We start from the raw sequence: 25377 nt of genomic DNA, 5'->3' as shown, positions 1-25377 counted from the left end.
AATCATTAAACAAATTTTGTTTCTTATTTTTGTACTTCTTTGTACAAACCACATAAAGTTTCTTCCATATTTCCGACCATTCACGCAGGACTTGTGTACATTCACCGACTACTGGATCGATTTTCGACAGATCCTTAATGTGTATATAGGTTTTAGGGAAGATGCCAACAGCGCGGGACTTTCGCGCACATGTGCCACGATACCAGTTTTTGCATTCTTCTAGAATTTCCACGGAGTCACCCACGTCGAGCGCCAGACCAAAACGAACATCACCATGCCAATTGTGTATGGCTGTAAGAAAAAGAAGTTGATGCATTATTAAATATTGAAATTTAAACAAACATTAATAGGAATTTGTTGTATAAAATCATCGCCACAATAATCGGGTATTTTGTGTATGGTGAATTTCAACAGTTTTCTATTGACTGGGTAACAATTTCAGTTCATGAATGAAAAGAGCTTGAAGTGTTGACCGAAATTGTATCAGAAGAAATGGTCCATCACATGAGGTTTAAAGATATTTAAACGATAAAGTCGCTTCACTACCAATTTGCTGAAACCGATATGGTATAACTGAAATATACGAAGATGGTGCATGCGAATTCCATGCTAAGACGGAATGTGTAAGAATTCGTACTGTTGGATATACTGAATGGAAAGGAAATTACCTTCACTTGATCATCAAACATACAACCGCTCGACGAACCGTTTTGGACCTCGAAAAAAGTCACTTATTACAATAAACAATTTAAAATCCCTTACGTATGCTGACAAGGTCGACCATTTGAAACGTATAATTAATTTTTGGCAGCGGTTTTACTTTGACTCGTTTAAGTTCGTCTTCGTTTGTGGCTTATTCTAAAAATGAATCAAAGAACCTGTACAAGATTCCGAATGTTGACTGTGACATATGGTGAAGCTATCCTGAACAAAAGCAACGTTTATCGGTGAAATAAAATGTTCTCAGAGCGTTGAGAAGGTGTCAACGACGAAGAGCATGTCGGACGTCCGGACAGATCAAATGTGAAGATTTTGCTAATAGTTTTCTTCGATTCCGAAGATATTGTGCATCATAAATTTTTGCCAAAGAGACGTACGGTCAATAAAGAAAATAATTTGTAAGTTGTGCACAATTTAATCGAAGCGGTCCGCTAGAAACTCCCGGATTTATGAAAGAACAAAAATTGGCTTTTGCAGCAGGATAACACCCTTGATCATGCATCGTTACAAATAATTAGCCACAAACAATTTAAACAATTCATGGTGCCGCAGGTAACGTATTCTACCAATCCTGGCCCCTTGTGACTTGTTTTTTTTCCAAAGTGACGACGTTACGGTACGATTGAGGAGTTACAAATAGCATCAAAGGAGTTGAATGAGACCACTAAAATAACTTATATGATTTGAAAGATCTTTTTATTATTATTTATTTAAGTCTATGAACATTAATTCTTACAGACTAGTCGAGAAATTAGGATGCAAACTACAACTCTAAAAAAACTTAATTACAATTACATAGATAAATAACTTAAATTAAAAAACAGAATTGAGGGTATTAATGAAAGATACCCTAGAGTGCGAAAAATCGAGAAGAACTTTTTCGGAAATCGAGTTAAACTCACGCATAGCACGCTTGAGAGGAGCATATTCAGCAAAATTAGTACTTTCTTTTTTGTAATATAATGGGGAAATGATTTTGTAATATAATGGAATTTGTAATATAATGGAATGAGACTTGAGGCAATGCTGAGGAATAGTGAAGTTAATTTTCCCTAATAAATAGGGACAGTCAATATTCTCATTAATTACATTGAAAACAAATGAAAGACAGAGAACAGACCGTCGATTATCTAGTAATTTAAGATGTAAATGCAATAAACGAGACGTATACGATGGTATGGGGTCGACAAACTTTAGGGAGCGGAGAGCAAATTTAAGAAAAATCTTTTGAACACGCTCGATCCTATTAATTGACGATATGCAATGTGGTCACCAAATGAACACTGCGTACTCCAAAATGGACCGAACAAAGCATGTATATAGTAATTTTAACTTGTAGGGGTCGGAAAAATTTAAAGCATTTCGACGGACAAAGCCGAGCACAGAAAATTATTTAGAAGTAATATAGTTGATATGATTACTGAAAGAAAATCTGTTGTCAAAGATTACCCCAAGATCTTTGATTTCAGTAACACATTTTAGGACGCAATTAGAAATATTGTATCTTGTAGATAAGATGTTACGTCCCTTACCATAAGAGATCTGAGAGCATTTATCTAGATTCAGAAAAAGCTTCGATTTCAGGCACCAATCATAAAAAGCATCAATCTCACATTGAAGTTTGAATACATCTTGAGAGTTTTTGATTATTGCAAAAAATTTTTAAGTCATCTGCATATAATAGAAAGTTAGCGAAAGAGAAGCGACAGGAAATGTCATTGATAAACAGCACAAAGAGAAGTGGATCCAAGACGCTTCCTTGTGGCACTCCCGAAGACGCAATGAATGAATCAGATGACACTCCATCGACACTGACAACGCATCGTCTATTGTGCAGATATGATTCAATCCACTGCAAGAAGACCGAATGAAACCCTAAAGAAGATAATTTTTTAATTAGAATATTGTGTGAAATTTTATCAAAAGCCTTAGAGAAATCTGTGTAGCGGAGAATGCAGACATACAATAATCGCTAAAAACCGCTAAGTTTGAAACAGTGGAGCGCCCAGAGGCAAACCCATGCTGATTGAAATTTATTTTTTTGAAATTAATTATTGATTTTACTGCAAAAAATAATTTGTTTTTAACAGAACACTCAAAAATTTTCGAAGCTGTAGAAAGTTTAGAGATAGGCCTGTAATTGAAGACTACATCTTTTCTACCACCTTTAAATATAGCGGTAATGCGTGTCAATTTCCAGTCAGAAATAAAATTCCCAGAGGAGAGAGACTTATTGAAGATGAGCATGAGAGGATATACCAAGCCAGTACAATTTTTTATAAGTACAGGTGGAAGCTCATCCAAGTCCAATTTGGAGGAAGACTTAATATCACAAATAGCTTTGGCAATATCCTGTGAAAGACGCAGTGTGCCAAAATTTATGGAAGGGAAATTATTAGTTGAAAAAGTGGGACTATTACCAGGATAATCGTGGGTATAATTCAATTTGAAAAATTCAGCAAACAAGTTGGAGATTTCGCCAGGGGTGCATGCTGACTTATCACCCCACCGTTATGCAGAGGGAATAGCCGAACACGCTTTTCTAGATTTTACAAAGATCTAAAAGAAATTAGGGTTCGACTTAATTGTAGACTCCGTACTATTGATAAACCTTTATAGAGAAACTTATACAACTCATTAAACAGTTTTGTGTAGTGCTGATATTGAACAAAGGAAACATGAGACTTAGTTGAAGAGAATTTTTTATAGTATTGGTTTCTAAGATTTTTTAAACGTTTGAGGTTCTTAGTGTACCAAGGCAACTTATATGGTTGTATATGTTTGAGCGGGATGTTATAATGACAAAAATCCTGAATGGATTTCYTAAAAATCGCGAAACTATTAGCTGTATCTAGTCCCGAAAGTGGATCATCCTATTTAATCTCATCGAGGAGATTATTGAGTCGTTTAAAATCACAATATGCAAAATTAAAACCAGGCCCATCAGTAGGTTTAACAGGAGCGAAAAGATAAGTATCCACCTCAAATGCTAGCGGAGAATGATGAATGGTGGCTGGAGTAATTGTAGAGAATCCATCGAGAAACCTAAATTTTAAATTATCACTAAGAAACACTAAGTCTAGAAACCGATGCAGACTATTTGAATAAGAGTTGATTTGAATCAGATTGAGACTTTTTGTAGTCTTTGTGCCTAATATGTCGGTTAGTGTGAGAATTGTCTTCACAAAATTGTATAGGAACATATTCTTGAGTATAAGTACTTCAGTAATGGCAAAGGTTAATACAATCCGTCCAGCATCAAAATACTCAAACTTATATAGTGATTTACGACTTTTCGTCTGACTTTAAGCCTTTAAAATTTGTCAAAAAGTGTGATTAATTTAATTAGAAGAGCTAGACTTTCGGTTCATTGGTTAATTTTTCTTCATATACCCAATATATTAAATTTAGTCGATTGTAATACAAATATCTAAGGCATGAAACAAATATAGTAATGAAACTTAGTAAGTCTGTGACATAGTCCAGACTTTAATCCAGATCTCTTATCTCTAAAATAATTATTCCCAGCTGCAACAGAACTTAGCCCTTCCTGACTTGTTTAAATTAGCTCATTTACATAAAGACATAGTATAATTACGTCGGTATGCATATCAGTATATGCTTCGTAAATAGGCAGCTTTACTGTTAGTTTGGTTCAACGCTCTGATTAAATAAACGCACATTAACATACATATATATGTATGTACATATAGTATGTACATATTTATATCATTTGCATTCTGCCTGAATGAAGCTGCGATTACAAAGCGTATGAGCCGAATGGCGCCTACCGCCAGCTTAGTCATTGCCGCGCAGCTCAAAGTGCGCAAATTACAAAACAGATGCAGCGAAAAAAGGAAGTCATATATGAACGTCACACACACTTACCAGTGGGTGTGTTTGTGCCGTTATCTGCTTTAAACGTGTGAGCGAGCTTTGGCAATGACATTGTTATTATTCCGGAAAATCTAAACAATCGATTAGTGAATAATGGAGCTATACGAGTATAAGGGCAGTCGCATGTGAGACATCACTACAAGCTTACGCTTTCATGCACAAAAAAAAAAAAAAAAGAAAACAACTGGCAAGCATACTGTCATATTGTTCATACTTGTATTTATCGTCGATTCTTAAAGTATGACACATATTTTTTTCGTCTAGAGGATACAGCTTTAATTTCTCTACTTACTGTTATTGGAACATTTCTTTAGACTGATAAGAAAAGAGGTTTGGCGCCAGAATTTCCTATGTTGAAAGCATCCTTACGTCAATGGATATGTAAATATAACAGCTTAAGAGTTTCCTTTCCTTAAAATAAACAGGAGACTGAATGCACAATAATCTGATGAATCGCCAAGAAGCAGAGTCGTCTAAAAAAGGTATCTGATCTTAGATGTATACATATAATACATATGTAATGAGTGATTCAAGTAGAGGCCTTTTTTTGAAAGATCTTGTGTGACTTGTTTCAAGCTGTAATATTATTTTGTTCAGTAATTTTTGGCATTTTATCATGGAAAGACTTAAGCTTAAACCCATTCCATTGCGAAAAAAATAATGTGTTTCGGGCGCTTCGCTCAACTTATGGTCAACAGAATCGGTCTACTGAACGTACAAGGTGCGTTCCAAAGTAAACAGGACTTTTTGAATCTAGCGCCCCCTGGTGCCGCCATCTATATGTCGACTGGTGCGTTAGAATCTGTTATTCTGCTACTATTCTTAACATCATCATCCCTCTTGGTACCCAGTAGTTTTAAGCGCACAAAAGACAGCTTTTGCAAGAACTGAAGTCGCTCGACTTTTCCAAGCGACATCACATTGCTCTATGGGTTCTTGGAAAGTTCTAAGAAGACCAGTTGTTTTCGAGAAAAATTTTGATCAGCGATGAGGTCCATTTCTGGCTCAATGTGTATGTAAACAAGCAAAATTGTCGCATTCGGGACGAAGAGCAACCTGAAGAGATTCAAGAGCTGCCACTTCACCCAGAAAAAAACGACGGTTGGATTTTGTTTGTGGACCGGTGGAATCATCAGTCCATATTTCTTCAACAATTATGCCGGTGAGAACATAACCGTCAATGGCGACGTTATCATGCCATGATAACCGACTATTTGATGTTTGAAATTGAAGATCGTGATCTCGGAGACATTTGATGAGACGATGAGCAGATAATTTCACGTTTTGGGTCGGTCGATTGGCCACCAAGAATGTGTGATATCACACAGTTAAACTTTTTCCTGTGGGGATTTGTAAAGTCTTAAATCATATAATTATGATTCAGGTATTGAGCAAAACATCACTCGTGCCGTTCGCCACGTTACCAGTCGAAATGCTCAAATGCGTCATCGAAAATTGGACTCCGTTGAGTCCATCTGAGACGTAACGGCGGCCAACATTTGCAAGAGATAATCTTTAAAAATAAAAGCCAAAGCATGTTCTTTTGAATAATAATAAACAATTCCCATTAAATTGAAAGTCTATGCGTTTTTTCTTAAAGAAAAGGGAACTACACTATTGGTGAGTTCGCTAATCACATTCCCTATAGTGGGGCACTGTACATAATTAGAATGTTGTTAAATTTTAATTTAAATTTCTGTGTTATTTCTTTAAAAAAGTAGGTTACCTTGAAATGGATCACCCTGTACATATAGGTATTGAGGAAGTCATAGTCACTTTCATAGAACTAGCGCTGTTAAAGAAAGCTGAGCTGACGATAATTATAGCTATGTAAACGATTGTGGAAAGCTGTTTGCTGAGAAATTTATTGCATTCAATGGAACATTTAACAAGCAATAAATGATGTGGTGCATAAATTTGAAATGAGCTAAAGCGAAAAGTGGGCGCCAGGATGTCAATGTATGGGTGTCGTAAGCTAAAATTTACTATTTAATATTTATTTACGCAAAACTGACAGGTATTTACATGCATAATAGGTACTTGGCAATAGCGGCTTAAAAGCTAGAACGCCATGCACAAACACACACACACACACAGTTATGTTGCCTATGCGAAGGTGTGCGTGTGTGTGTGTGTGCAGACGGAAAGTGATTTTTTAGCATATTTTTTGCCTGCGAAAACTTCTTTGCAGCGTTGCCAATTATGGATTCAAAGCGCATACGCGTCATTGGCAACTGCAATCAACAAATTCAGCGCAAAATAAATGCGAAAGGAAAGGAACGCAAAAAACAACAACAGTGAACAGAAGCAATGCAAAGCAACGGAGCAGCCGTGCAAATGATATGCCAAGTAAGCAGAAGCAAATAAAACTTCGTGGAGTGCCATAAAGCACACTCAGGCAACCAATACACACACTCGTACGCGGAGATGCACTTGCACGCTTCATGCGTTTGCAGAGCCAGGAAGATATATAAAAATATTGTAAAACGGCGGGAAGTGCAGATAAAAGGCAGCCAAGCAACCTAGCAGTCAGTCGCTGAGGCAGCCGGCAATCGCCGTGACAAAGCAGCAACATTAAATGCGGCGCACAAAAACAAAGGCAACAAGCTGGCGACTGAAAGCGAGCTAGAAATGGAATGAAGTAAAAAGTAAAAACAATAAAAAAGTGAACAGCGCAAATGAAAACAAAATAAAATAAAATAAAAAAGAAAAAAAATATGCGGTTTCCTGTTTTGGTACGAGCGCACTTGCCGTCGCTGAGCCAGCCAAGCAGCCGGCGTGCCAACCCGCCAGACGGACAGCCGCACCAGCTTTGGGGCCGGCAAAGAGAATCGCCATGCCCAGCTGGTTGGCGGTGTGGGCTTGGCAAACAGTGCTGGCACCGACCGTGTCTTCCAAGCAAAATGCAGAGACACGGTAGCCGCTTTGACGTTGACGCGCCAGCGCTGCCGCCGTCGATGTTAGCGGACAGTGAGGTGTTTACTAAGAAGACAGCAGACAGACAGATATACATATTTAATGATATTAAAATGTTTTATAGCTCTTTATTGTTAAAATAATAATAGCAGCTTGAGTTAATTTTAAGCATGAAAATTTTAATAAACAGAAAACAAAGCCATATTACGGAGAACAAATTAAATTTAAATTCAATTAAAATTTGATATTTCTCAAAAAATAAAAGAAGAATAAAAATTAACTTCGGCTGCCCCCTTACAGGTGTATTTCTTATACCAAAGCATGGAAAGATATAAAATATAAAAAGACAATGGTTTTTTGATTGTATATGTATATATTGATTTTGATCGTTTGGTTTGTATGACAACTAAGTATATGCTATAGTTGTCCGATCTCAGCACTTTGTTCACAGATTGTACCGTTGCCTCAGACAACTATCACAAAATGTTGTGAAAATCTCTTGCCAAATAAAAAAGTTTCCATACTAGAATTTGATTTTGACCGAACGGTTTGTATGGCAGCTATATGTCATAGTGGTCTGAACTGAGCAATTTATTCGCAGATTGTACCGATGCCTTGGATAATTACCTGTACCAAATTTCGTGCAGATACCATGTCAAAATAAAAAGTTTTCCACACAATTACTTGAGTTTGAGCGGTGAGTTTGTATGGCAGCTATACGCTAGAGTGGTCCGAAATCGGAGGTTCCGACAAATGAGCAGCTTCTTAGGGAGAAAAGAGCGTGTGAAAAATTTCAGATCGATATCTCAAAAAATTAGGTATTAATCGGCTTATAAAAATGATTCCATCGGCGCACAAACCACACAAAACCGTTGTATTTTGTTGATAAAGTGGCAACTTTTGAATCTCTTCAGGTTGCTCTTCGTTCCAAATGCGATAATATAATCGCTAAACAAAATTTTACTCGAAAACGTCGGATCTTCTTGGAACTTTTCAGGAGCTCATAGAGCGAAGCGATGAGAAGGTCGAGCGGCTTCAGTTCTTTCACAAGCTGTATTTTGTACGTTTCAATTGAAGATCTCGATATCGTAATCGTATTTTTGAATGCGCCGAAATGTAGGCCACATATTTCGAAGCCCTTGAAATATATTTCTAGTACCCGCATAACGATTAAGGCCCTCACTACATACATATGTTGAATACTTCTAAAAATCAACTCTTAATATAAGAACTAAGTTTCTAATTGACTTAAAAATTTCAATTCAACAAAAGCAGTTTTACGGAATATTCCAAATATGTGTCTGATGGCGATTCTTGTATATGTAAGGCAAAAAAGGCGGTCGTTTTAAATTAGTAACATTAAAGTTAGGCACACCGACAATGGAGCATCTTTTCTGCACTTGTATCGTATTCTCAAGGCACGCTGTAAGCATCTAGGGTCCCGGCGGTACGATATTTTTGGAAAATATAATTAATTTTAAATGTTATAAAAATTTTCCAGAAAAGTTGACTTGGTAATGATCATTTTCAAAAGTCAGTCATAACCAGTCATAGCATGACTTCCAAGCAAGAAGTCCAAAAATTTATGTTTTGACTTCTATCTTTTTAATCTTGAATAAGTCTAGGGAAAATTTTTGTCGAAATTTACTTCATGCCAAATTGCCATAAGGAAACATCTCACAAAACAATTATACATGGAACTGACGACCTTTTTTCTCATCTCCTTCTCATTACTTCATTTGTTGACTACAAAAACACAAAGAGGCGCTGTAACGCTAGCGATGGCGAAAACAAAACGAGCATGCTACGAGTTTTACGAGTCACTTGCATTTGTAGACGAGACATTTTTACTGTCATTTATTTAATGTGTTTATAATTTAGTGTTGTTTTGAGCTTGAATTGATGCAATTGACGCTTGTGCATTCTGCACTGCACTCGACTGCAATCTGGTAGACATATGTACGAACGTCTGTCGGCACAACAAGCACATTCGGTAGGTAAATGCTCGCGTAAAGCCGGGTAGTCGCTAGTGATGGCGTTGCAGTCTTTAATAATTTAAAATTAAACAATGACCCAGCTGATTCAAGCATTATTGAATGGGTCTGTGTGGTGGTTAACAATGAATTAAAATAATGAACACAAAGTGAAGGGTATTAGTGTCAACTGGGCTCTTAATCTTGATGTTATGAACTTTGATGAGAAAGAATACGAATGCACTCAAAAGGTGTAGGCTTGGTGAGGGCCTTTCTAATTTTATATTTAACTACTTGGTGCTGAGAATGAACCTTGGTTAGGTTAGATGGCTGATCCCGAAAGATAGCGGGGATTTGGTCTGCTATGCAGAGTCCTTTGTGAAGCCAGTTAAAAACTATTATAGTTGAATATCAAGTACCAATAAAGCATTTTGAATCTATTACAAACGGACTTAGGAGTTTTATTTTTACTTCATTTCATCTCATATTCTTACAAGCAGGTGAGGAATCTGGTAAATGTTCAACCTTAGCACATCAACACCGATCGGACTCTTAATTTTGATAATAGTAAGATATATACAGTACATTCTCTAAAGAAAAATTTATTTCATTACTTAACTAGTTTCAATGATATCTTGTCGATTTCAAAGCTGATTTTAACAGCTCGAAAATTAGCTATGTATGTACCTTTATGCCGCGATGACTGAATTTGGTATCCCCGCAAAACTAATACGGCTGTGTAAACTGACGTCGAACAATACCAAAAGCTCCGTCAGGATCGGGAAGGATCTCTCCAAGTCTTCCGATACCAAACGATATCTCAGACAAGGCGACTACTTTTCGTGCGACTTCTTTAATCTATACCTGGGGGAAATAACTCGAGCTGCAGAACTAAATTTCGAAAGAAGCTTCTGGCGTTCAATAACAGCACCATTAGTTCTGCTTTCTGCTTCGAAGTTGTATCGGTATTAACAGCCAAAACAATTTCAGCCGCGAAATCGAACGCAGGATAACTTTTCTCTCTCGACGAGCAAAAACCAAACTCTATAAGTCACTTATTATTCCATTTTGCAGGACGGGAACTCTATACTCATTACTGAACTCTGCAGTGAACAAGACCATTACTTATATTTTTCTTCTTTGGAGACAGTTCGACGGGTGAAATTGGTTGATCCTTGCTCGAAAGGTATCGATGGATATTTTTTGAACAACTGTGAACATCGGTTTTTTGTGATAATTTACACTCCTAAAACTGGATCATCAGATCGACGGTTAGGTTAGCTTTAAGTTACGTCGTAGAATCGTAGGAAACTGGAACTCGTAGGAAACTTCTAGATCAACAAAGCGTTTTAAGCTTGCCACACATTCTTAAGGCGGTTAATAACAATTCTACTCACTTTTAGCTTCATCGAAGGTGTGTCTACCGAGATATTTCAATCCTAGTTTGGTAAAAGCTGGGAAATAGAAGAGAAATTTCACCTCGTAAACTGTGCCACAAGAATCGCGCAGCCACACATGTTCTGGTTATTGCCCGGGACTTCCGATTTTAGACGACAGTATACTCTGGGTAGCCAAAAAACATCCATTTGACGGGGAGCTAAAGTGAGAAGACGAAGATCACTCAACAGGGTTGTGCGCTGTGTTTGGGACCCGCCACGTAAAACGCATTCCAATGTAAGGAAAAAGAAGAATAATGCCCTCCATAGCGGGATCACCGGCCTCTGATTGCTTAGTCATACTTTTTTATCCTTTAGCGGAAAATTGTATGCTCTCAATAATCCGGTTTTAAATGCCTTCTTTCTTGCGCAGCTTGTTAGGTTACCGCACAAGCGTTGTTTTTGAGCATGTCATTCGCGTGCACTTCAAAGTTTTAGGTCACTGTTTAGGCCAACTTACTAGCAATAATTAATTTGTTTAGCAAAATAAACAAAGCGATATATCCATACAAACTCAACAAAAAAAAAAAATTTTCCCAGAACACTTACGCTTGGCTCCGGCTCCAGCTCCACTGGCAATTCAACAGGGCCTTTTGAGAAGCGTTGCCGCAAATGTGAAAAGCTAATAACGACGCAAAGGAGAATAAATGCCACCAGCCAACAGAAAGTGAGTATTTAAGATAATTAAGTGCGTTCCCTAAGTAAAGTGGGTGTGTAATGCGCGTACTTAGCGCGTAAGTGAGAGGCAGTGGCAGTAGCAGCAGCAGGGAAGGGGCGCCAACGCGGTACAAAATGGTCGGCAGTCGGTATTTCATAATTAAAACGTACCACTAGCACTAATTGCAACAAGCGGGCGGGCGGCCGACCGACCGACCGGCTGTGCCACACACAGACAGGCAATCGTAGAGGCGGTTTTGCGCGATTTTTTGCATAAGCGATTGCATACATATATACATACATACATATTTGAGCAGGGGTAAGCGGTAGTGCTTGGGGCTGACTGCAATTGGATGGGGGAGAAATGATTTGCAAAATATGCGGCTGGCAAAAAGGCGACAACAAGCATGTCGTACACTTGCCTACAACGCGAAAATGACAAAAACAACAATAACAACAACGTCGCATACAACATGCGCAAAGCAAAGCGCAAGTGGCGCAACTAAAACGCTCCTAAATAGGTCAGTCACATTAAGATAAGGGCATGGTTGTAAGTGCTGTTGTCGCCTTGTTGTTGGTGCCACTCTCTATACATATACATACATGTACATATGTATGGAAGTATGCAGTTAGTGGCAAAATCGCGCTGAAGTGTTAAGGGGACAGGGACAGCACATCCAACTGTTATGGCACTCCAGAGGATTTTTCTCAACAAAAATAGTAAAAATTGCGAAAATAGAAAAAAACAATAAACAAGTGTATAATAGAAAGGAACGTTCTCCAGCTTGGTATTTAGTGACAATATGCACAATGGAACATAACGTGCCACTTCTAAGTGTGCCGTTGCAGACATACTTACATAAGACTTTATAAAATAAAGCGCATAAACCCTGCTCTGCCCTGCCTGGATAATAGGGTTTCTAGTGGAGATGAGTACCACTATTTACTTGACGCGCCTGAAGTGCTCGTGGATATCATATGCTTGTTGCCATTGCTCATACTATCACACCTTAGCGAGTGATGAATCGAACAAACAACTGACAGAAAGAAAAGAGTAATTGAATAGCATATCATCATAGAATATCGTACATACAATCATTTAGCAGAGAAAATAGAAAACGATGACGTCCGTTAAGTAACTTACTACTTAATATATTTTATAAATATTTATAGGGTGTGAAATGAAAAAAAAAAAACACACACACACAAGAATTATGGGCACCTGGAAAAACTTGCCCGATATGATTTTTGTTAGTGATGGTATGATACATAGCATGACCTGGCGATATGGTCTCGCAACAGATGCTTGTTTTGATCGAGAAACCTCCTGACTCTGAAGGCTCTGAACTACTGTCAAGGCTTTGTCTAATTCGTAGAAACATGACTACCGAATTGAAATCCAATGTAATTGCCAAGAGTCCTGTTCCCCGAAGAAGTGCGCGAGCTAATTTAGCCGGCAATTTACACTGTACCCTTCACTAGACACGACGGATGCACAAAATGTCAAAAGACTGCGTACCACTTACTTTCACTGATGAGGAGGTCATCAACAAGATAAAATCGTCCAAATCCAAATGCTAAAGCACCTAATTTCGATGGAAGTAAGAAGAGGACTCAGGTCCTCAAGGTCCTCAACCTGTCGCTGACCACTCTTCAAACACACGATTTGTGGAAAATCGAAAGAGTGACTACTGAAACTTTGGAAACCCGCTAACAAAGAAAAGTCTTATTGTCCGATAATTCTCCTCCCCCTAGGAGTGAAGACACTTGAGGCCTTGCTACTCCCGACCTTCACACATCACCTGGGCCTAGCAAACTACCAGCGTAGCTTCGGAAAAGTCCACAGCACCACCACAACACTTAGCGGCATAAACGCCCAGACAGTTCATAGCCTCAACAAAAAACCACACTTCGAGAGGACGATCCTTATAGCTTTGGACTTGTCAAAAACCTTTGACACAGTCAATCACACAACGCTAGTTGAGGACATGGAACTATGAACTACCTGGGTGCTTGTCAATCATCCGTACTATTTCGAGATAAAAACTCCAAATTGAGAATAATTAAACAAAGAGTTTCGTAAGGGTGTATCCTCTCCCCACTGCTGTGTAACTTCGCGAAATTCCTGCAACCAGAGGGAATTTCTATCACCTCGATCATTGCTCGATAAATTCGTCGAGAAGTGGAATCGACGGCATGTGCTCAAACGTAAACGGCTACTACACTAAATCTATCCACCGCCATACTCATAAACTGGAAGAAGGTGTAAAGACTTGACCTTAATATTGCAGTCGATGGCGTTAAAAGTCTAACCCTAAGATTATAGGTATAACTTTCGATAGCCTTTGCTCTTTCACACCTCATAAGACCGCGTTTATTGCCAAAGTACAGAGCCGCCACAAACCTGCTTGGAAAGGAACCACCTCCTAGGAGCATCAAGAGGTCCTTCTTCAACTACGTCGACGACATAAAACAATACGCCGAACAGACCGCGCCAACAAAAAACTACAAACTGACCGTCAGTGGAGTCATTAAAACTTGCACCGACTCCGTCTCAGTAAATGGCGTACCACTGCAGACGAAGAGCTCGAATTGAAGCGAGAATCGAGAGTGACCCTTTGACCCTTGCGCAGCTTTGTTCTGAATACTGTACCAAGTTAAATTCCTACCAATGCAGAATTGATCTGACATATCCAACATATGTGCAGCGTGCAATGAATCCCCGCATGACACTCCTTGCATGACCTGCTAATCCTACACGTCGGCCACCCTTCTTCCTAAGGTCCGACCCCGTCGAAACAGCATCGGGGCTTGCCGTTGAATGCCGTAGATGACAATTTATCTAATTCTGGCAACGACATTTAACAATATTTTCCAGATATGGACAAAATCGTGGTACAAGTATTATTTTGCAACTTTTATGGAGTGATATTTTCCAGCAGCAGACTTATATCAGTAATTATGAACAAAGGAAGGATAGCTCGATTACGATGCGAAATAACTATATTAGCACTCACGAAATTATTCACATATGAAAGTTAACCGAGTTATATTTTTATTGGATTTAAAGCTTCAAAAGTAGCTCATGTACACTAAATATCCGATGGTTGTTGTAGTCCGAATATACGAAAGCATTTCGAAACTGGTGCAATAAGGAACCATTGTGGTTACGTTCTACCATGAGTAATATTCTATCAACTACTTCTATTTTCAGCACAAATGTACTTACACACAAATTCAAAAATACAATTTTGTTGTTTTTGCCATATATACTCGTAAATACAGTTTGTTGTTTAAAGCAGGGAAAATGAATTTCCATGCCGTTAGTTGCGCGTGCAGAAATGCCAGCTGAGCTGTTGCCAGGAATGCAAAAATGCAAAAATGCTGTATCCTTACAATATACTACAAACAATACAAACACATAAAGCACAGAGGAGCACATAGTAATGTATGTTTATGTGACGTGTGCAAATGTGTTTGGTTAAGCATTTTCGTAATGTGAAAATACTTGTGTTATTTGAATTATGAAAAGCTGTGGAAAAGCACTCATTTCTACACACGCACACATTAACACAGGCGCTCCTACAAAGCTGATAAGCATTTAGCAAACAAGAGAAAAAACCATATGGAGCGCTTAGTTGAAGGAAGCAAGCCAAAGCTGGGAATTGACATACGCGAAATATAAGAAATTTTTAATATAATGAAATATATGCGCATTATGGGCGCGGCGGCTGCACAGAATGCTCGAAGGAACTGCACAAGAGCGCAAATAATTTGTGCATGAACTTCAAAATTTCAACAATTTAAAGCATAAATGGTGGCTGACAGAATTTGGAATGCGGAAGAAAATTTTTAATACTATGTAAACAAGTATGAAACCATATGTCAAGAAAGTTTCAACTCCTCTATTTTTATATTTCACAAGAAATTCAGTGGACCTTTTGTACGCAGATGATATTAAGTAAAAGGGGTTCCAAACCTAGCGCACAACCTTCAAACGGATGCTTTTTTTTTGGTGCCCAAAGGATACTTTATCTAAAATAATGGAAGCCGCGAGCTGTTTGAGTCATATGTAAAATAATCGTTTCTGAGCTTTCCCCAAGTGAACGGCGCTCATAGAACTTTCCTCACTTGCCTGAGCTTCTAGACATGGCTCCATCCAATAAAAAAAAAAAAACTCCATCAGGATCGCAAAGAATCTCGAGACGTTCGATATCAAACGATCGTTGATATTTCCGGAGCTTTTTTTACATAAAATAATTATTTATTTTTTAGTTCAATAATACCTCTTAATATATTTGCAAAAAAATCAAATGTCATCTGTTTTTATTCTTCAAAATTAATTCAATGTATCTAGGCTTTTGTGTAATCGTTTTCAGTATTTACGATGATGATTGAAGTATCTTTCCATTAATTACAACTCAACATAGAACGACGACTCGCATTAACTTAGGCACTCGTTCAACTTTTGAACAATCTTGAAGCCACAAATTACAAGAGGTGACCATCGTAATCGACCATACATTAGGGAGTAATTATTATAATAACCTCGTTCGGCGATAATTGCATCATTTTGACAACGTTTCGCAACATATGACGTGATATAGATGAGTTACCTCATCTATATCACGGCAACGCTTTTCACATTTTTACTAAGCAAAGTGAGAGTTGCGCTAAATGTTGACATTGAAGTTCAAACAACCGCGACCACAAAAAACGAAACATCGACATAATGATAAAAAGAAGACCTACGCTAATTCAATGAACAGAACAATAACTGTAAAGAGAGATCCAGCAACATACGATGAAAATGCTGACGCGTGAAAAAATAGTACCACTACTCAGAGTTCAAAGGTTTTAGTTATCTCTATGTCCTGTCCTGTTAGTTACGTTAGGTTATGAGGGCGATCATAGCAGTGATCTCACTTGGATAGCTTAGAACGCGAGCCCGTTAAAATTTGTAGATTGATGCTATTTCGAGTGAAGACAGAGTGTTCTTGACTGGCTTTGAACGYAAGTTAGCAAGCTGTTTGGGTCAAATCCGTTTCGGTAATTTTGATGTCAAAATAGCACAACTCTCTAAAGGACAATTGTCGAAAATAAATATCATATATAAAATAATGGAAATTGTCGATTTCGTCCTTCATGTAAGCACTGTTTCAATTGCCCGGGAACTATCCACAAGCGCCGGTAGCTTGGTTGGGAAATTGTTATGCATTAATCTTCTAGGCCGAGTCTGCCATCAATGGGTGATTACCACTCCTTGCTACCTATGGAAAATTATTTCGTTCGGAATTCGACTGTTCCAAGGTTTGAAATAACTTTAAAGTCGATTTAAATAAACGTCATCGTCAGAGGTTACATGACTATTAAGCAACTGGTTGATGCACCTTAAATCCACATACCATATAGGATATTCAAAACACTGTCTAATAACAATTATTAAATTTCTGTTATAATTTTGGTAGCAAAATAAATTCTTAAAACAAAGTTGTTAGATTTTCTTCCTCTTTTTTCTAAAGCAAAAACAATAAATCAAATGAAATTGCGGTCGCATCTAATGGACCAAGTGGAACTAGAGAAATCTCGCTGTATAAAGCCGCACGTTATTATGGCAATTTGTGCACGCACAATGCAGAGTCGTTGACCGGAGCAAAATAAAACCAAAAAGCAACAATAACATACTAAGTACTTAACACATTTATGGAGAAGATGCTAAGCGGTGTTCCAGTGCTATATTTGACCTAGAGTCGATGGCGGCGACGAGATGTTTGTTGTTGACATTACTGTTGTAAGTCAGTTTGTTAGCTCTGCCAGCATTGTGAGTTCAAATCATAAATTAAATTTGTGTAAGGCGCATAATCACATACTTGGGAGGATGTCACAGAGAGCGTCTTCTTACTATATCTTTTAAGGCATAAGAAGTCACAAATTTGTGCCCATACACATGTACGAGGTGTGTTCAAAAAGTATCGCGAATTTTGTGTTTTTTCAAAAATTATTTATTTATTCATGAAYATCTATTTTGTCCCCTTYAAAGTAATCCCCATGAGATATTATACACTTGTGCCAAGGTTTTTCCAATCTTCGAAGCACTTTAAAAAATCATTTTTTTGTTTTTTTGTTATCTTCTTCAGCTTCTCCTTCGATGCCGTCTTTATCTCGTCAAGAGAAGCGTAACGTCGTCCCTTCATGGGCCTCTTCAGTTTAGGGAACAAGAAAAAGTCACAAATCTGCAGCATCAGAACAGCATGAACAGCATCATTAGTGTGTTGTTTTTGGCCAAAAAGTCGCGCACAAGCAACGATGTGTGAGCAGGGGCGTTATTGTGGTGCAAAAGCCAATTTTTGTCACATCTCGGCCTTCTGAGAACATTTTGTGCCACCGATAAACGTTGCTTCGGTCCAAGGTATCTTCTCCGTATGCCACAGTCAACATTCGGGATGCATCCGGGCACTTAATTTCGTTTTTCACACAAAATTTGATACAGGTTCTTTGATCCAKTTTTTTGAATAGGTAAAAATCGAAGACGATCCAAAACACGTGCAAGCAAAGCAGCTGTCAACAATTAAATGAACATTCAAATGGAAGAGCCAAAAAATTTGAAATTCGAATATACGTAACCCGCGAAAATTCAAAATTCGCGATACTTTTTGAACACACCTCGTATATGTATATATGTAAACAGCCGTGTGTGTAATACCTATATATGTATGCGTCAATTTACAACAAATAGGCACGAACATGCACACTTCAGTTTATCGTAAGCCCATTTCGCCGCAACAAGAGAATTAATTAGGTTAATTAGAATAAAGTATGCCGCGACCACCACCGATGATATATAATATAGTAATGAACATGTATGTAACATAAGCATGCATTAACTGCTAAATATTAAGGAACAATAGTGAGGCGGAGTTGGGGTGGTGAAAATGTGGTGTTAATACTTACATGAACACCCATTAGGAATTCAAAAGGATGTAGTCAACATTTTTTATATGGTGAGAACAACTCATCATCAAATTATCATAGTATAATTTATGGATATAATATGCTTCCTTCCAGTGATTAACGAGAGAATTTTTTGACTAAGTACCAACATTTGCTCTTTTCTTGAAACAAGTATAATAACATTCATTCAACTTTATTACGAAAATTCACCTTGTACACGAAGGCCATGGAGAGTCGATTTGGCGCCGTTTGCAGCAACTCGGACTAACGTATGGAACGACTTGGTGGATTTTATCATCCATTGATTCATATTTCTTCAAAAATAATGTCGGTGAGAATGTAACCGTTAATGGCGACCGTTATCGCGCAATTATAACCAACTGTTTGATGCCTGAAATTGAAGCTCGTGATCTTGTCGACATTTGGTTTCAACAAGACGGCACCATTTCCTCTACACATTGCGTCAATCAATGGATTTCTTGAGAGAACACTTCGGTGAACAGATAAGTTCACGTTTAGGCCCAACCGACTGACCACCAAGATCGTCTGATATCACACCGTTAGACTTTTGTCTGTGTGGATGTGTAAGGTTCAATGTGACTTCTATTCAAGCCTTGGAATAAAAAATAATGCGTGTCATTCGCCATTTACCAGTGCTCGAATGAGCCATCGAAAATCGGACTCAACGGATAGACCATCTGAGACGTAGGCACGGCAAATATTTGAAGGATATAATCTTCAAAAAATAAATGCCAAAGCATGTTCTTTCGAATGATAATAAGCATTTCCCCTTAAATTTGACGTTTCTGTGTTTTTTCTTTTAAAAATTAGGGAATCTCGAAGGATCACCCTTCACAATAACTTATTATGGTCATGTCATACATATTTTAAACCGTTTCCAAGCAGCACTAAATCTTTGGTGAGTTCGCTAACCACAATCCCTGTAGTGGGATACTAATCTTAATTAGAATGCTGTTAAAGGTTCAAGACATTTCTCGAAGCATTCTCAAGTTAGTGACGGTAATTTTGCTGAGTCGATTTAGACATGGATGTATGTCTTTCCATTTGTTCGGAAATATTCAGTTTTTGACATTTTCATCTAAAATTTTGCTCACGAATTTTTCTCTCCAAAATACTTCACATTTATCGAAACCGCCAATATCGGACCAATACAGGATTTAGCAGCTATACAAACTCTCGTGTTGATTTTTTTTTTATCTGACGAGATATCTTCAGGGAACTTGGCACAAATTAAAGCCCAAGGCACAATCTGTTTATGGAGATTGGGCCACGAAAACAGAACACCAGTTTGTAGGCGCAGGATAAAGGTCTTTGGATACATGTTTCCAAATAGGGATCACATCTCCTCAATAACACTTAGCAGTATATTGGAATTTAATAATATGCTGGGAATAAATGAGTCGTTGTGCGAAAGGGCACAATAGACCTTAGGTCGCGATGCAATCCCCGTTTATTTATCTATTCTAATTTATCGATACAATCTATGAACAAATTGTTCAGATCGGCCACTTTATGCAGATGTAGTACAAACTGACCTATCAAAATCAAGATAAAGACTTTTCTATACCCTTTTATGCAATGATAAATGCACCTAAGAAGTGTTCGACTGACAAGCGCAAACTGGTTTTGATTAAATGTAATAAGAACCGGTCTGTGCACCGATTTGTAACAACTGAGTTCGATCGGCAGTCCACTGCCATTGAATGGTGAAAGTAAAGCAAAGCACCAGCAACAGTCGAACGGCAAGTGTTTAGTAAGTATTTTTCGTGTTCACAGGAAATTATTTGCATCGACTAGTATCCCGTGTAGCATTTAACTACTTTCATCAGAAAATGTAAAACTTTCAAAATTTGTTTTCAAATACAAAATACTTTGCTCAGACTGGTGTACTTCCTACTGGGTCTTGTAACTATTTACAAGCATTGCCTTGAGTTATAATATTTGTAAATTTAAACTACTCATATCACTATTAGACCATCAATGTGAAGGCTTTGCGTACGATATTAATTAATTAAAAGGTAATTTGATATTTGGATTAAGTGGGTATTTTGGCTCAGAAATTTACAGACGGCAAAAGCTTTGTGGTGGAAATATACATAGTATGTATGTAAAACTTTGCATTATTAAGTAGTTTGATAATATTTGTTTATTCGAAAGCGATATAGCACAACCAAACTATGCGTATACCTAAATAAATAGTTGTACTACAATAATAGAAGTTAGAGGAAATCTTAAAAAATACAGGAACAAGACAAACTTTAGAAATATATACAAGACTACTTAGTTAAAGACAAGTACAATGTGTAGCTTTCGGTGGAAATTTAATTATTTGAAATGAAACTTTTGTAAAGACAATTTAGGCGGTCCAATGAGGTTTCACAAATGAGATTTTCAGAGATCACAAATGAAATGTTTCTTTATCCTCTATCCGAAGCTTCAAATTACATTTTAGATATAAAGACCCGTGACCCTGCAATGATTAATGAAACCAGACAATGATCACATTTAGAAAATTTCTTCTTCCAAGTCTTCCAGTACTCCGTAGAACTTTCTGACAGTTTAGCCTCAGTAGAAAGGATTTTTGAGAATATTCATATAGAAATTCAATTGTAAAAGTTCTGTGAAAAATTATTTTAGAAACATGGTGGTATAATCAAGAGATTCGATTAAATTGAATATTACACTACCGTCTAGGTCAAAATTTTAACGGTAATACATACATATGCAGAAGAAACTCATTAAACTTTCTTATTCTGTTTTGCTTTTAGTTTATTACTTTTAGCGCTACTGTACGCTTGCATTTACTTCGTTGGAACCAACAATGTCTGTAAAATAAAATATGTACACAAGAAGTTGATCAGGAAATACCGCCTAAAGAAGCTTTCCTAATTTACGGAAGTCGAAAAATTTAAGGGCACTACAATACTGTTGTACAGTTCAGTGTCTTTTCAATGTGAGTATGTGTGTGATTTTGTGTATGAGTATATATTTAGAAATGAAAGCCATATCCGCTTCTGTGCAATAACAGTTCTGATTTTGGGTTTTAAATCCTAATTCCGCGCAACTAATGGATTTACATTTCAATTTTCAATTTATGAAACAATAATAACAGATACCAGAAAATACTTAAAAATGGTAAAATAACAATGGAAGGACCAATTAATCGAGAAAAGTATTTGGTATTTGAGTGGCATACATTATTTAGAGGAAGTCGTGAGAACACTTTTATTCTAATTTATCAAATAATAACTTTACAGAACTCAAGGAAATTGTATATGATCGTGCTTTGATCAACCGTCTGAATAATGTGGGGTGTGAAGTCTATCGTAACCGTTCTTACACAAACAGACCCACATTTTGAAAAAAAGATGAGGTAATGCTTGATCGTTTTAAATGACAAACTTAGTTCCCCATATTTTCCACTTCCAAAACTTAATTATTAAATCTAGGGAATACTTCTTCCATCTCTTTCCAATATAACAATATCTTCTAAAATTTCTCTCGAATAAAATTTTCATAGTCATAGCTTGCATACACTTGACGTGTCACTATTTCTTACCAGTATATAAATTTAGGCATTATTGTGTGGCAAAAACCAAAAGTCGGCAGCATATTATTTAGGCCACTTCGCGCAAACGACGCATACCACTCAAATACTATTCCTTCTTGATAGAAGAAAACTGTCAATATAACCTTGATATTGACCTACTTTGACGTGCCTTCAGCTCGCCTTTGTCACGATATTCGGCCGATGGATCGGGTTGTAGGCATAGATTCAAGACTCATCGCTAGTAACAAAGTGTTTCATGACATTTTAGTGGTCGGAAAGGATTGTTTCACAGACGTTTATGCGACGCTGTTTTCCGAAAAAATTTAGTGACTTTGGAATTAATCATGATTTCGCGTGTCTTAGTGCCAAATTATCTTTCAAAATCTTTTTATCTGATCCTTGCGATATTTTAACGATGCCAGTAAGATCTCTTGCTATTAATCGTCGAATTCTTTTATTTTATGAACGTGTTGCTCATCAGCTGATGTTGATGACCGTCCTGGACGTCATTCGTCGTCAACTTGTTCTCGACCTTTTTTGAATAATTTGTACCAATCAAAAACACATGCTCGTGGCATTTGCCACATTAACCTAAACAAAAAAAAAAAAAAAATTTCAACGAATGGGGTTCCGTCCGAAATTTAAATTAAAAACGCATTCAAGTTTGTATTTGGTATTATGTATTGTATTATGTCGACCTGACCCATGGGAAAACTCAAATATTACTGTAAGCATTATCACAATTAAACTTTAATGTACACCATTACTTACATATATCAGAAAGTTATTGAACTATAGTACTTCTCTAAATCACGCCGAAACAAAGAGCCGAAGTAGTGACGCTTTATATTGAATATATGTAGTAGTGTTCCAATTCACTGCGTTAATGACAACCGAAACGGAAAATACATTCGAGATCTATTCAACTCCATTTCATGGACAAATATTAAATGTTTAGATTAAACGAATCTGTTCAAGGAAATCAAAAATGTCCTGACGCTTATTTCTTTCAGCAAAATAATGCGCCTCGTCAAGTTTCTGAAACAAAAATTCTCTGAACCTCTTATTTCGGAAAGAAGTGAGTGCCACTGGCCACCAAGATCTTTACATTTGACTAACCCTGACTTTTTTGTATGGTTTTAGTACCGCAGTTTTTAAATAAGAATGTTTTCTAAAGAAAAATATAAGAAATACAAATGAGAAAATGTCGATAAATCATTGGAAATTGTTCCAAAAATCTAAATTTACATCATCCGAAACTTTAGGCGGTTAGACCAGGCGACAGCCTTAAGGATTGAACGATCTTTGACATTTTATTGTAGAATAATTAATAAGAAATCTCTATGATAACATGCATTGGTGAGTCAAGAAGTTCGAAAGTTGATTTCTAAATATTTTTTTGCTGTAAAGCAGTGGTTCAAGGAGATGTTTGCGATTGTCTCCAAGTACTAACATACCACAGCGGATTGGATAGATAAATCTTTTTTTCTGCTATTATAACAATATTAGGGCTGAATGGACTTAAGTGTACTTTAAGCAAAGTTCGTTCTTCGATTTTCGCTAAATGCTATACTATAGCACACATCTAACAGTGCAGTTTTGAAACTTCAAAATAGCTACCGACTGATTTTCCTTTAGTTTCCCGGCTACCAGTAATTTTTCTCATTTTACTTTTCTCTGAAGACTTGGACTTTGAGCTCCCGACAAAAGAGCTATACATACTTGTGTATGGGTGTATATATATCACATATAAACATTAATGGGCACTTATTTAATGGGCTGTTTGCTATTGTGCGCCGCCTAACGTTCTAATCAAACATGCAACGCATGGAAAACACACGCGCATATGTATGTAAGTATGTATGCGTAAATAGAAGTATGTGCTGCATGCAAATGCAGTGCACAATTCATACAAAACAAGAATACTGTAAAAGTAAAAACTCAAAACCGTAGAGGGCAAATGGATGCACTACCGCTACCTCTGCGATGCCCACTTCCACTTCCCACAACTATTGTTGCATATACATGAACATGCGTATGTATATATATAGGTATGTATGATGTGCACACTACCGACAAATTGCAACTCTAACTCTAACAGTTGGCTCATGCTAACGCTTACTATATGGATTTGGACCTCACGGCCTCGCTTGGATTTCGCTTTATACAGCTATTCTTCATCCGGTTGAGGAGTTGACATGTGTATGTACATATGTGTTTCATGTGCCTTACTGAAGTGAAATAAAAATTCTAAGCATACTTGATATGATGATATGTATGTATTCATATGTATGTGGATTTCAACATATGTTTATATACATTTATATAATCGTATATCATAATCACATTAGTAAATGTACATCAAAGAGCTCATAGCTGTACACATATATGAATGTGTGTGTGTGTATGTAATCGAATGCGGTGGCCTCTTGACACTTGTCAACTGGCATTTGCATGCGATTTGTCTTTCAAAATGTCTTTGTCGCTTTGAAAGCTAAGCGAAAATCGAAAATAAAGTTCTCATATTCATTTTATGCAAATAAAAATAAAGCAAAAGAGACAATGTGCCCTTAGCCGGCATAAACATGCACACACACGGTTTACATATGTATAAACAATTACAGTTGTTTGTTTGTTTGCATGTTGTGCGTGTCGTTTGCTCATCCGGCAATGCTAAATTAGCTGACAAAACAGGAACTCAGTCCGCATTGTCAATAAAAAATTTAATTGAAAAAAAAAATGTAAAGATTTATTGAAAAAAGAAAGAATATTTAAAATAATGCTAGTGGAGTTGTGGGACATGCAGAATTTTCGGGAATGCCAATGCCAACCTTTGGTCTGTATGTACTATATATATGTATGTATATGGTGTATGGTTGTATGGGGGGTGCGTGTTGAGGTTAAAGCACTCAAATTAGTTGTGCCAGGCATAAATTAAATAATGAATCAACTTGGTATTAAATTAATGACATGAATAAATTAAAGTAACAAAAAGGAAAAAACGCATTGACACCTATTTATGTATGTATATAAGCATATGCAAATGTACATATATAATTGGAAGTAAATTTTGCCTGAGTTGAGGTGAATATACAAATAGAGGTATATAAAAATTAATATTTGTAATAGAAGACTTCTAAGATGATGTACAGAAAAAATAATAAATTTAAAAAAAAATACATTCTAAAAATACACAATAAAACTCAATAACGCTTCGAGAGTTAGGACAGGAATCTCTACAGTGATTTTTTAAAGC

At 37.0% G+C, this 25377-nt stretch overlaps 1 protein-coding gene across 2 annotated transcripts in view; it reads right to left on the bottom strand.

Moving 5' to 3' along the window:
- The window catches only part of LOC108975518 (dedicator of cytokinesis protein 3), an 81945-nt gene that overhangs the window by 40129 nt on the left and 16439 nt on the right, over positions 1 to 25377 (bottom strand). For both annotated transcript variants that reach the window (XM_018944048.1, XM_018944047.1), the window contains exon 2: positions 50 to 291. In XM_018944048.1, the coding sequence (XP_018799593.1) occupies positions 50 to 291 (242 nt within the window). The remainder of the gene's footprint in view (positions 1 to 49; positions 292 to 25377) is intronic.

This window comes from Bactrocera latifrons, unplaced genomic scaffold, assembly GCF_001853355.1.
Source record: "Bactrocera latifrons isolate USDA-ARS-PBARC rearing strain unplaced genomic scaffold, ASM185335v1 scaffold_66, whole genome shotgun sequence".
Taxonomy (NCBI): domain Eukaryota; kingdom Metazoa; phylum Arthropoda; class Insecta; order Diptera; family Tephritidae; genus Bactrocera; species Bactrocera latifrons.
The sequence above is the reverse complement of the archived record's forward strand: the minus strand, read 5'-3'. Positions and strand labels throughout refer to the sequence as shown.